Source organism: Callorhinus ursinus, unplaced genomic scaffold, assembly GCF_003265705.2.
Source record: "Callorhinus ursinus isolate GAN/ISIS: 27379988/994484 unplaced genomic scaffold, GSC_fseal_2.0 scaffold10, whole genome shotgun sequence".
NCBI classification, from domain to species: Eukaryota; Metazoa; Chordata; class Mammalia; order Carnivora; family Otariidae; genus Callorhinus; species Callorhinus ursinus.
Window position 1 is genome coordinate 40,309,919 of NW_027397072.1, and position 24,174 is coordinate 40,334,092.

General features: G+C 43.3%; 2 protein-coding genes across 2 annotated transcripts in view; both read right to left on the reverse strand.

Moving 5' to 3' along the window:
- LOC112820650 (cytochrome c oxidase subunit 8A, mitochondrial-like) overlaps window positions 1-24,174 on the reverse strand; it is a 153,485-nt gene that overhangs the window by 27,732 nt on the left and 101,579 nt on the right. The window lies entirely within an intron of this gene.
- The window catches only part of USP39 (ubiquitin specific peptidase 39), a 28,426-nt gene that overhangs the window by 1,258 nt on the left and 2,994 nt on the right, over window positions 1-24,174 (reverse strand). Inside the window, exons 3-12 of the mRNA XM_025868260.2 lie at window positions 23,248-23,342; window positions 21,947-22,083; window positions 20,124-20,276; window positions 15,450-15,675; window positions 14,095-14,172; window positions 12,800-12,867; window positions 12,091-12,279; window positions 7,091-7,233; window positions 2,839-2,974; window positions 550-636 (exon numbers count right to left, since the gene is read on the reverse strand). Of these exons, the coding sequence (XP_025724045.1) occupies window positions 550-636; window positions 2,839-2,974; window positions 7,091-7,233; window positions 12,091-12,279; window positions 12,800-12,867; window positions 14,095-14,172; window positions 15,450-15,675; window positions 20,124-20,276; window positions 21,947-22,083; window positions 23,248-23,342 (1,312 nt within the window). The remainder of the gene's footprint in view (window positions 1-549; window positions 637-2,838; window positions 2,975-7,090; window positions 7,234-12,090; window positions 12,280-12,799; window positions 12,868-14,094; window positions 14,173-15,449; window positions 15,676-20,123; window positions 20,277-21,946; window positions 22,084-23,247; window positions 23,343-24,174) is intronic.

The following is a 24,174-nucleotide window of genomic DNA, read 5'->3' on the forward strand; positions in this document are numbered from 1 at the left end:
CAAGACAAAACAGAACAAGGTTTGGTCTCTGTCTTCCTTCTTTGCTAGGTACCAGGGCAGTTATAAAGAGAAACAGAGATACTCTGCTTCACGAGTTCTCGATCCAACAGAGAAGACGTTAAAATAATAAGGTTGGTGCTCTGGCAAAGACATGAAGAAAGCGCTGTGGGGTCATGAAGAGCGCTCACTTGGCCTGGGATGCTGCGGAAAGCTTCAGAGCCGACTCCTTGTTGGGGTCCTGATGATTCTAGGCTCTTCCGCCCTGAAACCAGACCACACACCTCCGCAAAACTAACCTGACCACACACATAACCTCCTTGCACATCCACAAATCTTTCACACTTCCTTGCCCTTCTCTTTTCTAGCAATCACCCCTGGGCTCTCAGGGCCATATAATCTGGCCCCACCTCACTCCTCCGTGCATTCTAACAGATACCCAGCCTAACCGAGGCTTTGACTCAATCCCACTTCCTGCCTTCACCCACATCATTCCCCTCACTGGCCCCACACCCTATTTGTTCAGCGCCACCAAGTTTGTGGCCAACTCACCTGAATGTAAGCCTCCGAGAGCGTGATCATCTGGGGAAGGATGTCAGTCACCTGCAGGTCTTGTAATTCATACCATTTGCCCGTCCCCTGCAAAAAGTATGAAGGGATGGGTTAGTCTGCTCCCTAAAACCAAAAGGTGTAGAAGGAAAGGATCGCAGCAAAAAGTGAGAAAAATCAGAAGAATAGCTGCTAGACCACCACTCAGCAAGAATCGTAATTAAGAGGGTACATGACTTCTGCATGGCATCAATCAATTTAAAGAGCTTTTGGGGTGCTGATCTTGGCAAATGCAATCCCTGCCGAGGATTCCTTGAAGTACAATGGAGTCTCCCAACACTTTTAAGAAGAATTTAGGTGATAGACTAGACACACTCAGTTAGCAGGTGCAGTGTTAACCACTGGGAAAGCCTAGAAGTACACATCCCCGCCCTCCATCCCAGAGAACACAGCAACAGCCAAGAGAAGTGTCCTTGGTGGACAATGTTCAAAATAGTAACCGGTTTCCTTTGGTCTATAAAACCAGTGCTGCAAATACAACAAATCTACCTTACTTCATGCTGCCATACACGAGGGGGAAAAGAGGCTTCTGGATTATGGCAGAGGCACTGCTGGAAGCTCACCTGCCTCAACCATCCAAACTTCAAAGAAATGCCAAAGGCAGATACTACAGACTATAGATATTCAGATAGTCCAACAGTTCAGAAACATAACAAAAGCTCAGGATCACATAATCAAGCACCCATTCCTGTTTTGAGGACTGGTTAAGAACACAGTGAAACCAGGGGAACCGGGGTGGCTCAGTGAGATGAGCGGCCAGCTCAACTCTGGCTCAGGTCATGATCCCAGGGTCCTGGGACTGGGCCCTGCATCAGGCTCCACACTCGGCAGGGAGTCTGCTTGAGATTCTGTCTCCTTCTCCGTCTGTCCCTTCCCCTACTCATGTGTTTTCTCTCCCTCTCTCTCTCTCAAATAATAAATAAAATATAAAAAAAAAGGTATTAACACCTGTCTCAGAGGTGTGTTTTAAAGATACAAATGCAGGGCGCCTGGTGGCTCAGTTGGTTAAGCGTCTGCCTTCAGCTCAGATCATGATCCCAGGGTCCTGGGACCGAGCCCTGGGTCGGGCTCCCTGCTCAGTGGGAGGCCTGCTTCTCTCTCCCTCTGCCTGCCGCTCCCCCTGCTTGTGTTCCCTCTCTTGCTGTCTCTCTGTCAAGTAAATAAATAAAAAATCTTAAAAAAAAATAATTCATTTAAAAAATTCTTAAAAAAATAATAAAGATACAAATGAGGGGTGCTTGGGTGGTACAGTTAAACATCTGACTCTTGGTTTCCACTCAGGTCATGAGATCAAGCCCTGTGTTGGGCTCTGCACTTAGCACAGGGTCGGCTTAAGATTCCCTGGGCACTCCTCCCCTTCTCTCAAATTAATAAATACTTTTTCTTTAAAAAGATACAAATGAGATGAATATATATTAAGCGCTTGGCATACTTTCTAGCTCAACTAAAATACTTGCTAAACAGAGTTAGTTATTACACCCACAGTCCCAGAAGACTAATCAAATTAAAACAATCTGTGCTAATAATGTGTGTGAAACCAAATATATCTTAAGTACATGCTTCATCCATTTTCAGCTTGAGACAAATTCAAAACAGTTTTTTTTTAGCTGAAAGAAACCTTTAGATCAGTGCTTCATAAACTTTAATTACATTCCAGACGGTCCTGTTAAAATGCGGATTCTGATTCAGGAGGTTTGGGTGGGGCCTAAGATTCTGCATTTCTAGTGAGTTCTCATATGGTATCAATGCTGCTAGTTCGAGGATTCCACTTCAGGTGGTAAGGCTCTAGTCTAAGACAGTGGTGCTCAACCTTGGCTGCACAATGGAATCTCCCAAATAATTTTAACACCATGCTGCCTAGTTCCCACCTCCAGATAATCTAATGCAGTCTCTTAACCGACTGACATTTTGAGCCAGATAATTCTTTGTCATGGAGGCTGCCTGTGCGCTACAGGATATTTACCAGCAGCCCTCGCCTCTATTCCAGGTAAAAACCAACAGGCACAAATTACACTGTTCTAATGGAACTGGCCTGGAGTGGCCCAGGCAACAGGATTTAAAAATCTCCCCAGATGAGTGCAACGTGCAGCCAAAATTGAGAACCACTGCCTGAAACTAACCACTGACAGCTCTATTACTTGCAGAACGCCCAAGTCAAGCTCAAGATAAGGCAAAGTGAAGAGAGCTGCCCACTGAAATGCCAAAGGAACAACCCCCATTTATGCCACTCACATGATGGAGCACATGGATCCGGTAGGAGCCCTCCGAGGGCTTGCCGTCATGGACAATGTTGGCAATGAGGTCGTAGGTGGTATTTTTATGCACTGCTTGTACTTCCTCAGACAAGTACTCTCTCAGATCCACGTTTCTAAGGATGATGAAAATAAAGTCACAAGATCAGACAAAGGCTACAGAAGGGGAAACGGTCTGACATCAACGGACCACAGGGCTACTGAACCCTATTTTAGAAGCCTGGATCTGGGTAGGCTTGCAGAGCCATGGAAGCCCAGGTTGGTGGAAATTCACATAATTTGCCACAAACATGAGGCAAACTAGAAAGACTGGCTCTAGAGGCAAAGCACACTGTAAAAGCATGTCTAGCCATAGAAGATGCAGGGCCTCGTGTCATTCAGATTAGAACTGGAATGAGGGCTTCTGCCGCTTCAGAGGTAGGTATGTGAGAATCTGAGCAGGTTACACCGCCGAAGGCTCTTCTAGGAAATGAAAAGGAGGGTCACCATCTCCTCTGAGATGGTGAGGATTAAGGGAGACAGCAGGAGTAATCTGTCACCCTTTGCCCTCTGTGGGAATCCCACAGCTGCAGGGTGCAGTCGATGCCCGGTCCCTAGCCTCGGGCTATGGAAGGCCTGACCGCATGATTCTGTGAGCGGCCACTTAAACAGTCATTTTCACAATTTCTATATGGCAAAGCAGGCAGACCGGTAGCTTCAGCACAGAAAGGGAATTTACTCAAAATAAAGTAGAAACGTGGCTAGAACCAGGCCCTGGAAAAGAAGCAAGATCCAAGGGAGACGCATGACCTCTTTTCTGCTCTGACATCGGCTTTGTCCTTCTCTCCCCTCTGGCACCCCCTCTTTCTGTTCTTTAGGTGAGCCACCCGGGCTACGCCACAGCTTCCCGATTTCTCAGTTCTGGTTGCCAAAAGAAACTACTGACTACGTTCCTTCAATTGGGACTGCAAAATATCTATTTTATTTTGAATATCTGAATATTCACTTTCAAATAGAGAGATGCATTCTTGAACATGGAATAATATCTACTTTTGTGTTTTACCCATTGGATTCTAACCATCAGTTGAAGCATAAATGTATACACCAGTTATTGCAAAGTCAAACGCTATGATAAATGTCAGCTATGAAAACGGGACAAAGACAACTGTGCAGAACTTTCCTATAGTTAAACAGGGAAACAGAGTGACTGTTAGCAAGAAGAGAGACTGTATCATATTTCTAGTATCTCTAGAACTGACATGCCATCTGATGTACTACCACTCAAAACATGAACTCCAATAACGTCATCCCATGACGGATTCATGGGAAATGCTAACAGTGGTCATGTCCGTGGTCACTTCCAAATGTGTATCTCCCTCTGAATTCTAGACCGTGAATATATCACCTGTCCAAAAATACAAAAACTTTCTATGTAAACCATGTAGTAATAAACATACAACTTTGTTCTAATTATATTATGTAGCTTTCATGTTAGTGATAGCTATTTACTTCTACAGACTGAGTGTGTACCATATAGATTGCAACACTTATTGTTAAGGATAATGTAGACAGGAGCTGAAAGAAATCCACATGAGCTCCAGAGAGCCAGAAGGCCTGCTGGCTGCTAAGAGCTGTGTTCTCAAGCTAGCTCTCCCCAGCTTTAACAACAGCTGTCCAGACTTGTTTGTCTGAACAAGTCCTAGAGAATCTTCAGGAGTATTAGTACTCAAGTTTTCACGACTAAACCAAAACTGTTTAGTGATAAAAGGGAATGAATACATGTTAAATCATTTTGTTTTAGAAAATAGCCAAAGGAGCCCACTATACTCCTCTCCCAATCAGAACAGTCCAATTCAGAGAACACCTAATTAGCTGGAAGCGCAGCTTTAATCCTGTGCTCCAAAAAATCTACCTCCAAATAAGCAGAGGGCACCTAATCACTGCAAGTCTGATCAATCTCCAGTAAAAAGATGTGTTATGAATAAAACACAGGAGAAAAATTAGGTATGAAAAGGGTCCTTTTCGGGGCGCCTGGGTGGCTCAGTCGTTGAGCGTCTGTCTTCGGCTCAGATCATGATCCCAGGCTCCTGGGATTGAGCCCCACATCGGGCTCCCTGCTCGGCGGGAAGCCTGCTTCTCCCTCTCCCACTCCCCCCGCTTGTGTTCCTGCTCTTGCTCTCTCTCTCTGTGAAATAAATAAAATCTTTAATTTAAAAAAAAAGGGTCCTTTTCAAAAAGTGGAGACTTTAGGGGCGCCTGGGTGGCTCAGTCGGTTGAGTATCCGACTCCTGGTTTTGGCTCAGGTCATGATCTCATGGGTCATGAGATCGAGTCCCACATCAGACTCCTTGCTCAGCGTGGAGCCTGCTTGGGATTCTTTCCCTCTTCCTCTCCCTCCCCCTCTGCCCCTCCCTCTGCTCGCACATGTAATCACTCTCTCTCCTTTCTCGCCCACGAACTCTCTAAAATAAATAAATCTTAAAAAAAAAATGGAGGCTTTAGCTAATCTAGAACCATAATGCATAAAGCATTTAAAGTACAGGCTTCCAGAACTGGTCTCTAAAAGGCTGACTAGCATTTCTCAACTTCTCCAAAGCAAGCTTTCCAAAGGACAAACTACTGAAATCAGTTACCAAAAGCCTAAATGCAACTGGCAGCCAAATAAACATATTCCAGGTGCAATATAAAAGAAACCAATGGAGTAAGGCCATTTCTGTGGTGACTGAGCAGGAATTATTATCGATTCATAGTCCTCCTTCCTCCAGAACTGCCCTTGTGTCAAGTGCACTCCCTCCTCCCACAAACACACTGGTGACTGTGGCAATTCACAAAAGTCCAGTTCTGAAAGAAAACCCGACTACATGGACTTTCAAACAAAGGTTCTCTGTGGTCTCACTCAAGGTAGCAGAACACTGGCTTCCATGTCCCCGAATTTCACTGTCACACAGACAAGATGCTAGTGAAGAACAGGAAGAAAAGTGTGGGAAAAGCAAGTAAGAGATTCTCCTGTAATGCTAACTACAAAGGTGTTCTCTCCTCACCCCTTCAACTGTTCTCAGATTCTTGGTGATCATGGAACCAGGAAAAATAAAATGTTATTCTTGGAAGGACCCAGAGGGTTCACCTAGTCCAAGCCTCTCATTTTACCCATGTCAGAGTAACTCCAGAAGATATGCCAATGACCTGCCCAAAGTCCCACAGCTAGGATGGCACAGCACTCAGGCCTCTTTACTTTCAGATACTACCCTCTTAAACACTACCAGAATTAAGAACTGGAACCATTTTCAAAGGAGAAAATTGGCAGTCTTGGTATGGTTTGGGCAAGTGAGAAATGGAGAGGGATGGAGAGACAAAGAAAGGAAGGGATGAGCATTTACACATTACAGCTCCCAAACTACTCTGAGGGTTTGGGGGGAAAAACACAAAAAACAAAAAACAACGCTGAGCTAAACATCAAGTTAATTCTGTCATATATCCACCCAAATCCTTCTCAACAAGAAGCTGCCTTAGGGCTCCACTCTGACCTAAACACCAGCAAAGAGACCCTCACTCCTCCTGCCAGTCCTGCCACCAGGTTTCTCTGTGTTCTCAGAGATATCTTCTTCACAGTATGAAAAACCATGTCTCCTGAGAACCGAAAACCAACTGTCTACCCCCAAAAGGATCTTGCAGGAGCTTTCTGAGTTAGATAGTAGTAAAATGAAAGCATCTGGTACAACTCCTCTCAATTTGCATTAAATACTCATAGACGTTCATAAAAAAGATAACTGCATGGTAAACTAAAAACAAGACCATACACCAAAATTTATCTTTCTCACCAATAGGGAAGGACCCCAAGATGGCAAGGCAAATGTGGAACCATCCCCACTGTCTGTGCCTAACTACAGTATGCAAGAAGATGCAAAGACCAGCAAACAGACGGACAGACTCTAACTGCTCAGGATCATCTTCAAAGCCAGGCAGAATCCTACCGGTCCTGCCCTACTTTCATCAACAGTTTTTCCCTATGCTGAAAGACTACACTGCCCCACAAGCAACAGGAGTGAAGGTGAAAGGACCGCCTCGAGGTAAACATCTATCTTTGAAGTCCCTGAAATATTTGTATCCTTCCAACAACAACCCTTAACTTACACAGTGTAAGTAGGCTCTGTTCCCAATCTCTAAGACAGTCCAAAATGAGTAACGGTACAAAAACATGAAAAGAGATTCAGGCTCACTCCCCCTAAGAGAAAGTGAAGCAGCGTAATACTCACGTAATAGGAAAGTTGACAATAGTTGGATTCTTCTCCACAAAGAAATTGTTTTTAGTGAATCTCTTAATACAAAAAATGAGATATGGAGGGAGCTTGGTGAGCTGGAAGCGTTTTAGAAAGTTCTCCTTGTAGGTCTTATATTCCTAGACAGAGTGAGAAAGAAATTATCAAATTAGTGCTGGAGTATTGGGGTAGGGGAGTGAGTTTTGTTTTGGTTTGGATTTTTAAATATAATTTTGCCTTGTGCTTAAAATTACAGAAGACAGGGGTGCCTGGGTGGCTCAGTTGGTTAAGCGTCTGCTTTCAGCTCAGGTCATGATCCCGCGGTCCTGGGACCAAGCCCCGCATCGGGCTCCCTGCTCAGCAGGGAGTCTGTTTCTCCCTCTGCCTCTGCCACTCAACCCTGCTCGTGCACTCTCTCTCTCTCTCTCTGCGTCTCAAATAAATAAAAAAATCTTAAAAAAAAAAAAATTCAGAAGACGCCTGATCCCAGAAGTCACATAAAGGCTTAGGGACAGCAACATGGCCACGGCTGACTAAAATACAGCTGTGGGCCGTGTTTACACCAGCACATGAGCATACTGCTGAACTCCACCCACAGCAATGTGGGATCTGTTTCTACAAGGAAAACAAAAATGTCAGATGAAAAAGAGGTTTGTTAAAAACTGCAGAATTAAAACCATGAAAGTCTTGGGGTGCTTGGGTGGCTCAGTCGGTTAAACATCTGCCTTCAGCTCAGGTCATGATCCCAGGGTCCTGGGACAGAGTCCCGCATCGGGCTCCCTGCTCGGTGGGGAGTCTGCTTCTCCCTCCCCCTCTGCCCCTCTCCCTGACTCATGCTCTCTCTCAGTCTCTAATACATAAATAAAATACTTTTTAAAAATAAAAAATAAAACCACGAAAGTCTCACTGAATTCAAAATAAGGAAGAACATCCTGACCACGAGAGGCAGATATGCACAGAACAAGTACTTCTGAAGCAGTGAGGGACCCCTCATTGGAGGGGGGTATCCCAGCAGATATAAGAGCTAAAACTACAAAAGTCTTAGAAGAAAACATAAGGGTAAATTTTCACGACCTGGGATTTGACAGCAGATTCTTACATATGAAAACAAAAGCACACACTTCACAAGAACACCTAGACAGCATTTCAACAAAACTTAAAACTTATGTGCTTCAAACGATACTATCAAGAGGGTGAAGATGCAATCTACAAAGAGGAGAAAATGTTTGCAAAATCAGACAGTTGATAAAGGACTGGAATCTAGATTATATAAAGCATTCCTACAACTCAATAATAAAAAGATAACCCAGTTAAAACATATACAAAAAGATCTGAATAGACAGTTCCCCAAAGATGATACATGAAGGTCCAATGAGCACACGAAAAGATACTTAACAGCATTAGTCTTCAGGGAAATACAACTCAAAACCGTAATGAGCTACCACGTCACACCCTATTAGGATGCCTCTCACCCAGAAGACGAACAGTAATGAGTGTTGGTGAAGATGCAAAGAAATTGGAACATGTATTCACTGCTGATGGGGATACAACACGTCGCAGCCACCTCGGAAAACAGCCTGGCAGTTCCTCAAATGGCTGAACAGAAGAGTTACAATACAGCCCAGCAATTCTGCTTCTTAATTACCACCCAAGAAAAATGAAAACATGTTCACAGAACAACCTGTCGACTAATATTTATGGCAGCATTACTCACAGTAGCCAAAAGGTAGAAACAATCCCAAATGTCCATCAACTGATGGCCAGATAAATAAAATATGGTGTATTCACAATGGGGTATTATCTGGCCACAAAAAAGAAATGAAGTAGTGACACATGCTACAACATGGACGAACCTTGAAAACATTACACTAAGTGAAAGAAGCAAATCACAGAAGACCACATATTACAGCATTCCACTTACATGAAATGTCCAGAATAGCAAATCCAGAGAGACAAAGTAGATTAGAAGTTATGGCTCAGGGAGATGAGAAGGTTGAGAGGTAACAAAAGGGTGATAAAAACATGAATGATGAAAATGTTCTACAACTAACTGGTGGTAGCACGTATCTGTGGATATAGTAAAAACCATTCAATTATAAACTTTAAAGTGTTCATTGTATGGTATATGAATTATATCTCAATAAAGCTGTTATGTTTTTTTTAAATCAAATTGCCCTGTCACATGATGAGTAACCTGAGAGCACTGGAGAAATAAGCTTTCCATCTCTACTACACACAGCATAGGCACATCCTTCTGGTAAATATTTGATCATCTATAGGTATAAGCACTACTGGAAAAAATATCTTTTTGTTGGTATCAAGTAACTTCTGCGTGGCTGAAATAACATACTGTGTTAAAAGAAAAAAAATTTTAAGGTTTTAATTTTTTTATTAATTTTTTTTTAATTTATTCATCTGAGAGAGTGAGCGAGAGCATGAGCTGGGGGAGGAGGGTAGTCAGGAGGGAGAAGCAGACTCCCCAATGAGCAGGGAGCCCGATTCAGGGCTGTGGGGCTCTAACCCAGGACCCTGAGATCATGACCTGAGCGAAAGGCAGACGCCCCTAATGGTTTTTATTTTTAAGTAAGCTCTACACCCACCATGGGGCTCGCACTCACAAAGCCAAGATCAAGAGTTGCATGCTCCCCTGACTGAGCCAGCCAGGCGCCCTCCCCCTCTCCCCACCGCCACAAAAAAATTTTTTTAATCAGGTAAATGCTAAGAGATTTCATTGTCCACATCTGAATCTATGAACAAGTGGTCACAAGAAGCATTCATTTTAATTATCTCAGACTAGGGAAGGATTTAACACATAAATGATATCACAGCCTAACACAAAGTTTTCTCAGGAGTTCCAGAAAACGTGGAGGAAGAATTTCACCATGGACAGCAGTACCACATTCATACAGCAAGGAACAATTTGGCTGTAACTATGCATCACATTGTAATAGCACTGTTAATCACTTTTATTGGTTTCAAAATTTTGTCTGCATAACTTATAAATGTGTTATAACTTTATACTTGCTTAAAAGCTGTAAGTATAATGAGCTTATACCAAAGTTTACATTTATACTAACTTAAGTATTATAGTAAAAACAAATGTAAATCAATACTGAGGGCTCAAGAGAATCTCAATATTCCTTAAGTTTGAACAGTGATAATAAGGACCAAGAGTGGCATGGCTGAAAATGCCGGATGAAAAACTGGAGTTTAAATTCCCAGCTCTGTCACTTAAAACCATAAAATAAAGAAACTGAGCTACACAAACCCTAAGGTCTCTTTCACCTCCCTAAAATGAAATGAGTCTGAACAGCAGATTAGACATCTTAGGTATCACTGTTACCAATCTCTGTGCGTGTGTGTGTGTGAGAGAGAGACAGAGAGAGACAGAGAGGCAGGCAGCTGCCAATGTCCACAGATACCCAGGGCTTGTTGTGCTTCCTAAGTGTGCTAAGAGTACAACGGACTCGGGCATTGGACGGAAATAGTGATGGAGGTCAGGGGAGGCGTGTTTTAGAGTGCTGGTATGGCTGCCTACCTCACAACTCAGCCTTTTCAAGGAAAGGCCCCTAGTCACAGGGTTTTTGAACAGAAAGGACACCTGATTCAAGCAGGCCTTTCAACTCCCCCCGGGGAACCCAGAGCAGCGTGGCAGAGGCTGGGCCTTGGAGATAAGGTAATAGCAGCCTGTACAAGGGACAATCAACGGACCGCCACTTCTGACAACCCCCTCACTCTCGTTCCGTCCTTCCCAAGTCCTGCTCAGTTCAAGTCTCCCGAAGATCCTGAGATGCCTTCCAATAAAGTTCCTCTTTTAGTGAGCTTTTTGTTGGTATTTAATATCTGAAAACAAAAGAATCTTAACTAATGAAGAGAAACATTAACTAATGAAGAGAAAGGGCAGAAAGGGGTGGGAATGAAACGTTAAGTTAAAAAAAACTCTCCTAGTAAATTCTCCCAGAACCAAAAGGATTACATTTGTCTAGCATGAAGAAGGGAATTAAACCAAGAAACATTAATTCAGTAGATAAAAAGACACTTTTAACTTCATAAGAAGTAATATTACAGGGGCACTTGGGTAGTCAGTCGGTTAAGTGGCCAGCTTTTGATTTCAGCTCAGGTCATGATCTCAGGGTCCTAGGATTGAGCCCTACATTGGGCTCCATGCTCAGGAGGTAGTCTGCTTCTCCCTCTCCCTCTGCCCCCCACCCGGCTCATACTCTCTAATAAATAAAACCTTAAAAAAATAAAAAAGAGTCAAGTACAGTTCTCAGCGGGACTTGCTGTCTCTAAGAATCACTGCTCCCTCTGCTCCGTCCCCCACCCAGCCTGCAGGCCTGCACATGCATGCTCTCTCTCTCAAATCAATCAATCAATCTTAAAAAAGAAAAGTAACGTGACAGAACAAATGATTTCTATTTATTTATATCTTAGCCCTGTTTTTTTCCACTTTAATGCTGACACTACATTTTTTATTTTTTAAAGATTTTATTTATTTATATGACAGAGAGAGACATAGCAGGAAAGGGAACACAAGCAGGGGGAGTGGGAGAGGGAGAAGCAGACTCCCTGCTGAGCAGGGAGCCCAATGCGGGGCTCCATCCCAGGACCCTGGGATCATGACCTGAGCCGAAGGCAGATGCTTAAAGACTGAGCCACCCAGGCGCCCCAACACTACATTTTTTTAAAAGATGGGAGTTTTTCCTACTTTTCTGAGTTTCTACTGTCCTAAATATCCCCTCCTTTCTCCAACTTACCCAGAGGCAGATGGTTAGGGTTAAAAGAATGTATGAGAAGTACAAGAGGGGGCACAGCAAATCAAGTTAAGAGCTGGCGTGACCAGCTAGAAACAGCAATGGAGTCTGGGAAGCTCAATACAGATAATATGCTTTATGGTAAATGCATTCCACCTATGTGGCAACTTTGACATATAAAAAGAAATTGAAAAAGTCAAGAGAGAAAAAAGCATCAGCAGGGCAGATGTGCAAATGGGCTACCTTCTCCGTAATGCCGTTGAACTTGGCCAAGATGTTGAAGAGCGGCACCTGAGGGATAATGAGCTGCTCCTTCTCGTCCTTGTAGAGGGGAGCGGTAGGGAGATCCAGAGTCAGGTACATGAAGGTGGACTCCACCATTGTCTCCTGGTACTCGTCATTGTGCAGCAGCTGTTCTTTTTCTTCTGCGGGCTAGAGACAAGGGAGGAGAGAAAGGAGGGAAGGAGTGTGAGCAGTACAGAGACCACCACATACATGGAAAGAAACAATGTTTTTGTTACATTCACTTCATTTTGTTTTGAAGTGAATGAAGAGGGTGCCCAAGAGACCGGGCATTTCATGGGCAGCAGCATCACCTACCTTGTTAGGGTAATGCAAAAAGTGATGGGCTTCCATCTTCAAAGAGATTTTATTTAAATACCAGACTATTTAAAACGCTTTCAGATGATCTAGAAAGCTCACCTGAGCTTTCTGAAGAATCATGCCAGCACCACCCAGTGGCCAGGCCACTTAACCAGTGGACTATACCGTCCCATAACTCCCACACTTCGGCACACTGGCATGACAGGAACCTGAGGAACTGTCCCTTGGCCAGTGTTTTACAGAATCTCATCCTGGGGCAAGAGGACTTGACATATCTCTATCTCTTTGTCAACCCTAAATCCCCTCAGACAAGAGAAATCAGGCCAAGAGTCAGGTTCAACCCACTCACCAGATCAGGATGAGGAAGCTTTTTAGTGAAGATCCTCATGGACCCCTGGAAAACATCAGTCACAATAGCTGTACAAATAGAAATCAAAATGCAAATTCCGTCAGGTTGGAAAGTGTTTCCAAATACAGTCCTAACTTCTAAATTTCTGAAATAAACCAGCATCTTCCAGCGTAAGACCCAAAGCTCTCACTAAACATAGAAGTACCTGTATAACACATACCACCATCTTCATCATTATTTGTGTAAATAATTATTTTATGGCTGTCTTCTCCACAAGATGTCCTTTGACCCTCCAGCATAGGGCCTGGCCCATAAGAGAAAAATTAAGTGTGTCTGAAATGAATGAATGATTTATAAAACCTAGGGACTTATGAATCACAAAGAATTCACAAGCAAAACAAGACATGGCCAAAGAATTTCCCATAACCATATGCTGTGTGCAAAGGAAGACAGAGTCCACCTTGTGCTAGACATAAAAGAAAATCCAGACTAAGGGACAGAGCAGAAGAGACCCAAAGCAGAGGGAAAGCACAACAGGGTTCTAGAATCCGGACAGGACACGAGTAACAGAACTCAGAGGCGCAGGTTGAAGACAACTGGTGGAAGAGGCAGGGCCACCTCGTAGAAAGAGCACCAGCCCACAATTCCACATCAATAAACGTCAACACCAAGAAATAAATAAATAAAAATAAACATCAACACCAGCAGAACCGAGGAAAAGGCCAAGATAAAAAACTGCATTCAGTCTCCAAAATTATTAATCTAGCTTGGCAGTCTCTAAGCTGAGAGTTATTTCTGGCATTCATGGAAACTAACTACTGATATGCCACCATGGATGTTAAGGGACACAGGACTTGAAGTCTGAGAATCTGTACAAAGGCCAGCCTCATTTCTCCAAGTATAGGCCCAGACGGAGGAACCAGCTTTCACTCTGCTTTACCAGTCAACTTAGAAGCCAAGCAAACACTCAGTGAGCCCTCCTCACATCAACTCTTGCACTACCAGACTAGCAGCTGACAACATGCTGCCCAGCCCCTCAGTGTGGAACTGGGTCAGAGTTTCTAGAGTATAATTATATCCATTTCCATGTATTAAGCATGCCATTGGATTAACCATATCCTAATTTTTTTAAATGGAGAGGAGCCTATTCAGGAATAAAACTTAGCTCACGTGTACATAAACACTATCCTAAGACACCAAAAATCAACAGTTAAGAAAAGGATGGGAAGTTGCAAAGTGCCCATAAAAGGAAGCAAACAAAAAAGAGCTCTCTTTTACAAAAGAACATGACTTACTCTTCTTTTTCTTCTTTGTGCCCCCCAGCGCTGAGTGTAGAGCATTCAGAAACCAGGACAGAAAGTCAACTCCATCCCCTGGAAAAGAAGGAAGGGTGGGGCATGTCGAAGGTGGAAATTAGTACAACCCAAACCATGCCCTGGTTGGCAGGACACCACATTCCTGGTTTTCCTCCTTCCCTTCAGGCCACACCATCCCGTCCCGTGAGCATCCTCCTCTATTTGGCCATTAAATGCTGGCACTCCTCAAGGTCAAGCTCTTAGTCTTCTGATCTCTACTCTCTCTCTGGGCTCTCTGACCCAACCAAGACCTTCCATTATCATCTCTACTTCAAACCTGTCTCTCACCACCCACCAAAAGCCAATATTGAATTTCTCCTCTAAATCACTCCTCAGCCGGAATCATGTTTTTAAAACTTAAGTCTGATGTCACATCTTGGCTTAAAAGCCTTCACTCACTCCCCACTGGTGTGAGGCTATAACCCAAGCTCCTTCCAGTGGCATCTAAACAAGATGATCCAGTCCCTCCCTCCCACCTCGGCTCTCACGCTGTCCGCTGGACTCCAAGCTCCCAGCTACTGGCAGCCTCCCATCTGTTCCGGGCACGTCCACACTGCTGGCAGCATCCTCTCTACCTGGAGTGCCCAGCCCTGACCTAGCTCCGCTGTGCCTGGAACTCAGCTAGCTCCTCCTCCGCTCTGACCCAGCTGACCGCCCATGTGCTTAGCTGGGGCTCCTTGCTCCATGCTCCCTCCCAGAGCACACTTCACTTCCTCTAGCACAGCACTTACACCCTGGAGTCACCTTTTTACACAACTATCTTCCCCACTAGAATGGGATCTCCTGGAAGAAAACAACTGTGCTGCTCATCCCCGGAGCTCTAAAACCTATGAGAGCAGCAGGAAGAGGTGGTGAGTAAACGGAGAGGAGGCAAGAGGACGCTGTATGAGATCCAGGCGCTAAGAACTCCAGAATGTCCACTTTACTCACACGGCAATAATTAGCTAGACTTGGAGGGATGAAAAGAGTCAAAATAGGTCATCGGAATATCTAGTCTGCAACATGACAAAATGAGAAGCAAAGGGGGCAAGTGTTTCAGGCTTGGTGCCTTTCCCAGCCTCCTAGTTTTCCCCTGAGCCATACAGTTTAGTTTACCAAATAAGACAGACTTTCTATCCAGCTCAAGTCTCAGGACTCTGAGCAGGGCAGGCTGATGAAAGAGGAGTGAGGAACCCAATCACGCTATCAACTAGACATCCGGTTACTACAAAGTTTGCTGCAAGCACAAGTAAATCTGCTCATCAAACTAGTCTTGTTGCGCCACCATCAGAAAAGATGAAAGACTCGTTCCTTACCTTGCTTGGTGATCTGAAAGGTCTTCTTGCTGCAAAGGACAACAGCCTGAAGCATCTCATGGGGAGAGACATGTGCCTTGAAATTTCGAGGGTTCCAGAGCTTTCTCATCAGCTCTCCAAAACGCTGGACCAACAAGAACATGATATCCCCTGGAGGACGCTTGATGTTCTTATAATTGTCTTCTTCCAGGAAGTAGTTCCGGAGAGGAGGAACATTAGACAAAGCCTGGAAGTCGAACACTCCAATTAATCCAGGGCCCCTGTGCACAGCCCTGGGGACAAGCTCTTCTACTAGAACTGGGCCTGTGATGGCCTTCAAGAGTCAGAAGGAAATGCTCAGGTTTAAAGTTCATGTTATAGAAACATCCTCTGCACTAAGTCACATAAGGTCCAGTTCTGCAGACACTTTACTGACGTAGACATGATGAAGAAGTTTTGTTAAGACTTTACTTTTTTTTTTTTTAAATCTCACCTTTTTTTTTTAAGATTTTATTATTTATCTGTCAGAAGTGGGGGGAGCACACAAGCAGGGGGAGTGGCAGGCCTAGGGAGAAGCAGGCTCACCATTCAGCAAGGAGCCTGATACAGGACTCAATCCCAGGACCCTGAGATCATGCCCTGAGCCAAAGGCAGACACTCAACTGACTGAGTCACCCAGACATCTAATGATTTTACTTTTTTTTTTTTAAGCAATCTCTACCCCCAACATGGGGCTTGAACTCACAATCCCAAGATCCAGGGTTACATGCTCCACCAACTAAGCCAGCCAGGCGTCCCATGGAAGTTTAAAAAAAAAGTATTCAAGTCCCTAGCCACTGGCCAACTTTTTTTTAGATTTTATTCACCACTGAACTTTTTTTTTTTTAAGATTTTATTTATTTATTTGACAGAGAGAGAGACAGCGACAGAGGGAATACAAGCAGGGGGAGTGGGAGAGAGAGAAGCAGGCTTCCCAATGAGCAGGGAGCCTGACACGGGGCTCAATCCCAGGACCATGGGATCATGACCTGAGCTGAAGGTAGACGCTTAACTGAGCCACCCAGGCGCCCCTGAACAACTTTTTTTTTAAATAATTTCCTTTATTTACTCTAATCAGGCCTGTGACTATGTTTACAATCATCTTAAAATTTGGTTTTTTTCCCAAAGTGGTATTTACTAAGAGAATGGTAATAAATATAAAATAAAATGAAAGAAAAATGAATTATATATAAAAATGACACAAAATGAACATATATGTAAAAATGATTAATTTTTACATGGGGCGCCTGGATGGCTCGGTCAGTTAAGGGTCTGCCTTCAGCTCAGGTCAGGATTCCAGGGTCCTGGGATCGAGCCCCACACAGGGCTCCGTGCTCAGCGGGGAGTCTGCTTCTACTTCTCCCTCTGCTCCTCCCCTCTGCTTGGTGCTTGCTCTATCTCGCTCTCTCTCCAATAAATAAATCTTAAAAAAAAAATCTGTTAGAATTGAAATGGTCAAAAGGTTTAGAAAAACAAAAATACATTTTAACTCATTAAGCAAAAAGATAAAGACCAGCCATGTTGGTTCAGGAAGAAATACATGCTCATTAGTGTGAGCTACAAAACTGGGAGGAAGACCACAGAACAGACCCAAAATAAATACAGTTTGCCTGCAGGCCCCTCCTGATGGGTTGTGAATCCTCAACAACAATGCTTACTATGAGCACAACCTTCTATGGAGAGGTAATCCATTTAGAAAGGAGGACCAAGGTTTCTACTAAATAAACCCCGGCATCTTCGAGGAAGACAACTCAGGACACAGGGAGCACTGTCACAACAGACGGGATTAGGACAGCCCCTACAAGTTTAGCTCAGATAAACAAACAAGGACTTCATGCACAGAGAATAATTTTTTTAAAAAACCAGTCACTCTCTTAAGGAAGGGAGTATGGATAAAGTTCTTCCTAGTGCTCAGTCATCCAAGATGTGGAGGGAGGTTGCTCTCCGGCTTCAGCAACCATTACAAAAAGTATCAGAGAGAAATTATTCAGCCTCCAGAGGGAGTAACTCTGTCCATTCAATCCCATTCTAGCGGCAATAATATCACAGAGGGTTTGTTCATCTACTTATTTTATAAATAAAAACTTCCTATAGGAACTAACTAGAAGTAAATATTTGCAACACATACAACAGAAAAAGGCTAATATGTATCTCTTAGAGCCCAGTGAAATAAACCACCAACAGAAAAATGAGCACGAACGGCCCAACATTGCATGAAAAAATCTAATCAACTTTAGAAATTAATAAAAAAAAGGTATGTTATACGTATCAAAATGGGGGAAAAATAACAGTGTAACAGTGACAATGCAAAATGAAGAACCCTCTCTTGTGTTGTTGATGGGTTTGTGAATTGCTACAAACACCCTACAGCCTAGACCTAGGCCCTAGATACATTAATACAAGAGGTGATGATTAAGCTCTAATTCATCCATGAAATGGACTAACATGTAATCATTAAAGATGCGGCCCAAGCGCAGGTACAGGCCTATTTCGGAGGCATTACAGGTCTGCTTTCAAACCACCACAATAAAGCTAATACTGCAAGAAAGAGAGTCAAATGAATTTTTTGGGTTTCCCAATGCATCATAAAGTTTGTATTTACACTATACCATAATCTATTAAGTATGCAATAGCTTATGTCTAAAACAACAATGTACATACCTTAATTTAAAAATACTTTATTGCTAAAAAATGCTAACCATTCGGCCACCTGGATGGCTCAGTGGGTTAAGCGCTCTCTCTCCTTCTCTCTCTAATAAAAAAAAAATGCTAACCATCATCTGAGCTTTCAATGAGTCACTCTCTTTTTACTGGTGGAGGGTCTTGCCTCCATGTTGATGGCTACTGAATGATCAGGTTGCTGAAGGCTTCGATGACTGTGGCAGCTTATTCAAATAAGACAACAGTGAAGTTTGCCTTCTCAATTGACTCTTCCCTTCATGAACAATTTCTCTGCAGCACGTGATGCTGTTTGACAGCATTTTACCCACAGCACAACTTTCAAAACCGGAGTCAATCCTCTACAACCTTACTACTGCTTTATCAACTAAGTTTATGTAATATACCAAATCCTTTGTTGTCACTTCTACAATCCTCACAGCATCTTTTTTTTTTAAGATTTTATTTATTTGACAGAGAGAGGGAGAGAGAGAGAGCACGCACAAGCTGGGGGAGCGGCAGGCAGAGGGAGAAGCAGGCTCCCCGCTGAGCAAGGAGCCCGATGCGGTACTCGATCCCAGGACCCTGGGATCATGACCTGAGCCGAGGGCAGACACTTAACCGACTGAGCCACCCAGGCGTCCTGAATCCTCACAGCATCTTCACCAGTAGTTTCCATCAAGAAACCACTTTCTCGGCTCATTCATAAGGAGCAACTCCTCATTCACTAACATTTTATGAGATTGCAGCAATTCCAATATAATAATAAATTGCAAGAATTATCAAAATGTGACATTCATGAAGTGATAAGAAGTTGGCGTTGAAAGACTTCTTCGACAGAGTTGCCACAAACCTTCAATTTCTAAAAGCACAATGCCTGGGAGGTACAACAAAGCGGAGCACAATAATGAAGTATGCCTGTGTTGATTTCATAATACACCTTTTTCTAAGATTTTATTTATTTTAGAGAGAGAAAAAGCGCAAGAGCACATGAGCGGGGGGAGGAGCAGAGGGAGAGAGAGAATCCCAAGCTGACTCCACACTGAGCAGAGAGCCCGAAGCAGGGCTCAATCTCACAACCTTAAGATCATGACGTGAGCCAAAATCAAGAGTTGGACATTCAACCAACCAAGCCACCCAGGCGCCCCTTTCATAATATGCTGTTAAGCCAGCCCAGGACAGAGTACTAGAGAAAGGAAAGAATGAAGCCTTCACTTTATACTTTCTACATCTTCCACCCACCCCTAAGTGTTTATGTTTACAAATTTTTTAATTTTTTTGTCAATCAAGATTAATTTTCTTAATTGTGTTTACCAACATTTTCTTATTTTTCTACAATGTGTATATATTACTCATATACTTTTAAAAAAAAAACAAAATTTAATTGCAAATAGGACAACTCTGGCTTTCTGCATTCCCCACTTTGGGGCTTAAGCACAAGAGCAGGATCAAGACATCAGACAACCAGCACAAGGAACATCCGCACTATTAAAACAAAACAAAAAACCATCATCTCATGCATGTGTTTCTTATTTGGTACTACCAGGCCACACACACATTCTATCCTTTATTCCCTGAAAACTCCAGAGGCCCTGAGCCCAAAGGCTAGAAAAGGCCTCACAATTTGGCAGCAGCCCTTTAAGCGACACAGGAATGTTGTTTGGTGCAGAATAGTCAAGTCTGGGTGGCTCAGTCGGTTAAGCATCTGTCGTTGGCTCAGGTCAGGATCTCAGGGTCCTGGAATCAAGCCCCATGTCGGGCTCCCTGCTCAGCAGGGAGTCTGATTCTCCCTCTCCCTCTGCCCCACTCGTGCTCTCTCTAATAAATAAATAAAATCTTTAAAAAAAAAAAAAAAGTCAAGTATAGTTCTCTGCAAGACCTGGTGTCTCCAAGAACCACCGACTATACCAGAACAGAGTCATTTCTTGACTCACCTTCATAATGTTCCCAGGTTACCTCCTCCCCCACTCTCCCCCACTGTTTCCATCCTGATCCTACCTGAAGGACAGCATTGGCATAGTCATTGGCCTTTATGTTATTCAGGCCCACGATGCCTGGCAGATAAGTGGTACCATCATATGCCCGGGACAATTTGGCTTGCTTGTCCAAGTTTGCAATCTGCTGCTTTGTGAAAGTGGGCTTCAACACATACTGCAAAGCAAAAGAAAATTCCAAGTTGTTGTAGGGCTGTCTACAGAGTTCATAAGATATATTTGAAATAGCAATTTCTCCCCAAAAACAGAAAACACTTTGGTCATGAATGTCTCACCACACACCTAAAGGGCTCCCAATAATAGGTATAAAGGCTGAGGTAACATAGAATAGGCCCTCACCACATTACTTAAACAGAAAGGGATCTCTTTGTTTAACCCAAAATCACTGAATCTAGGTCTTTCCTCCGACCTCAGGTCTGGCCAACTCCATGACAAAGGACTGTCAGAAACCGGAGGACACTCAAGTCTCTGCAGGCAGCAGGAGTCTGAGTCCCAGGTGGGAACTAACAGAGCCAGCATGGACCAGCACAGGTGCAGGAATGTCTCCCCACCTCTGCAAACCTGAGATCTCATGAACTCCCTGTGGCTGGAGGGGCAGGAACCCAGTCCTAGAGCTCCGGGGGTCATCACATAAAGGGCTGAACAGAGGTCTCTACTAACTCACTTTGAAACCTTGCACGTATTTCAGTTTCTCTCTCTCCAAATACTGTAACTACTTTAACCTCAACTATTTTTTTAAATTTTTTATTGTTATGTTAATCACCATACATTACATCATTAGTTTTTGATGCAGTGTTCCATGATTGTTTGTTCATAACACCCAGTGCTCCATGCAGAACGTGCCCTCCTCAATACCCATCACCAGGCTAACCCATCCCACTACCCCCCTCCCCTCTAGAACCCTCAGTTTGTTTTTCAGAGTCCATCATCTCTCATGGTTCGTCTCCCCCTCTGACATACTCCCCTTTTCTTCCTCTCCTGCTTCTTTTTCTTTTTTCTTAAAATATGTTGCGTTATTTGTTTCAGAGGTACAGATCTGTGATTCAACAGTCTTGCACAATTCACAGCGCTCACCATAGCACATACCCTCCCCAATGTCTATCACCCAGCCACCCCATCCCTCCCACCCCCCACCACTCCAGTAACACTCAGTTTGTTTCCTGAGATTAAGAATTCCTCATATCAGTGAATACTTTAACCTCAACTATTAATAGGTCTATAAAACTTACAAAAGTAACACAATGTTTCAAACCCTGAACACCAAGCTTTCCTTAAAAATGAACAGAGCATTCAGCATGAATATATAGACACTTGCTAAAAAGGAAAATAGTAACAGTTCCAACATTAATCACACCCAAGACTTTTCATGCTCTCCACTTAAGTACAGTGACTCTTGGCACAGATCACACACCAGAGACCACAGATGGGATGCACTGGCCATTCTGGCCGCATCATATCAAACTAGCCAAGAGCTGGTATGCAGCTTGGTATCCACTGTCCTACACCAGGCCCAATTCGTATTCCTACTCCAAAGTGTGAAAGGGAATATATTTCACAAAAATGCTTTCACCCCAATTAGAAGATAGCCATATTCTTTTAATCCTCTCACATTAAAAGCAGAAATAACAGCTAGGCTGCAGACCATAGACCACAATAATGAATCCTGACCTTCTTACTCACATCACCCTGGTTCCTCCAAAAGGAAAAGAAGCCTCTCCAAGCCTCAAGGACTGAAATTCTTCCCTAACCTCGTGTGAGGCAGATCCCCAGGAGCCCTGGGATGGCTCCCAAGAGAACTAGTTCCAAACAAGCCCTTCTTGGACATACTGTGATATCCTCCAGCGAGGAATCGATGATCTCATAGTTGTCTGGCAGGCAGTAGAATTTGAGGGTGTGGAGGTTGAGGAAGACATGGTGGCTAAACTGGACGCTGTGAATGTAGGCATGAGACTTCAAACCCCGGCCTATAGGGAAGGATGAAAGGCTGTAAGTGTAGGGCAGATGCCAGAGAGGCACAAATCAGATTTGATTTTCCTTTCATAATTTTGTACTGGAACATGTTAATATCAGCAAAAACAAAGTACTATGCCATCTGTGCAATGAATCTCTTACATGAACTCTTCTCATCAAAAAATTAGCAAGGAAGAATAGCACATTAGTCCTTTATTCCCTGGCTGGCATAAGACATTGTTAGGGAAACTAATTTCATACACATAAATATGAAATCTGTGTGTGTGTGCGGCTGTGTATGAGTTAGTTCCATATTACCTAAAATTAAGATTATCTATGTGTGTATCATGTATTAACAAATGCAAACACATGCACAGATATGTACATATACACACATGAACATTCTATGACAGTCCACCACCATTCAGTCCTGAATTTCCAAACACCCACGTTCAGGACAGTCCTGCACCTACGTACCTTTGTTCACATTGCCACTCCTTTCTAGAATCCCTCTCCCTTAACCCATTCAAACCCCCTATGTCCTGCCAGTTCAAGTCCTACCTTGACCTCCTCTGCGAATTAAACATAAACACTCCAGCTAACACTGATCTTTGCCTATTTCAATTCCCATAATCCTTATTCATACTCAGTGCCAAACAGTCCAGCAGTAATCCTTATGATCTTATAGAGTCTGCTGATCATTTTACTTGTTAACCTTGACTATTTATGAGCTCTTTATAAGTGCAAGGAATGTAGTTTACATTTCTTTTGAATCCTCCAGTATACTGTGTACATAGCATTTCCTTGGTCTGAGTGAACTGAAATAATAAATTTCCAGAAAAGAACAGAATGAAAACGCCCTCAGAGCAAAAGGATTTTCAAAAAAAAGACTTGAGTACAGAAAACATCAGAGATTCAAAAACTCACAGCCTTTAAGTTCTCCTACACAGCCTCAACTAGTTCTTTCTCCTTTTCATATGTATACAGGTTCTGACTGGAGAATCTCCTATTGATTTCCTAAGAGTATCCCAATTTCCTGAGAACAAAGATAGGGATTCTCAGATATGACTCCTGACAGCAGCTTACTTTCTTTAAAAGAAAAAAAAAAACCTCTCTGGAGCAGACCAGTAGCTGGCACTGAAAACTTAGCAAGTTTATAATATACAACATTTACTTACCCTGAAAGTACTTGCCACACACGAGACAGGCATATGCATTGATATGTGAGAGGGAGATGGAACACAGTTTCTCAAAGTCAAAGTCCAGCACACTCCTAAAAGAACCAAACAAAAGAAAAAACAATTAATAGGGAGAGATGCCTAGGAAAGCACCCAAGTGAAGCAGCATTGGCTCCACATTCCACAACGTCACATAGCATCCTTCAGAGATGGTTCAACGACCATACATAAACTGTGGGGAACACTGGACATTAACTCTTAACTATTCCTCCCTAAACATTCAATATAGCACCCCTACCCACCAAGCCCCAAAGCAGTGTCAAGGTATCTCTACCAGACACACAAAGCAATGACCCTCTCTTTTTAAAATTTACAACCAGTAGAGAACCTTCCACTGCACTTGCTTCCTCTGGAGGAAATGCTAAATGTAGGACTAACGTAACAGGGCCCCAGTGGCATTCCAAATTAAAAGATTGGGGATGGGGGCACCTGGTCGGCTCAGTCGGTTAAGTGTCCAACTCTTGATTTCGGCTCAGGTCATGATCTCAGGGTTGTGAGATCTAACCCCAAGTCAGGCTCTGTGCTGGGTATGGAGCCTGCTCAAGATTCTCTCTCTCCCTCTGCCCACCCCCTCTCTAGAAAAAAAAAAAGACAGGTAGTGGAAGGACATCAAAAGAGTGAACAAACCCTTTTATAAGAGAAAAATCTATTTTTGTCCATAAAGATAAATGGGAAGCCTGAATATTAGAAGAATACCTACAAACAGATCTACTTATTCAACTGCAAAGTAATGTTATATGAGTAGTGGACAGGTTAAGGGACAAAAAATACTTTACTTCCATTGAATCCACAAGTGACAAAGAGATTTCTCCTCAAATATTAACTCTAATTAATTGGTAATGATCCCAGTAAAGCTGCAATGTCTAT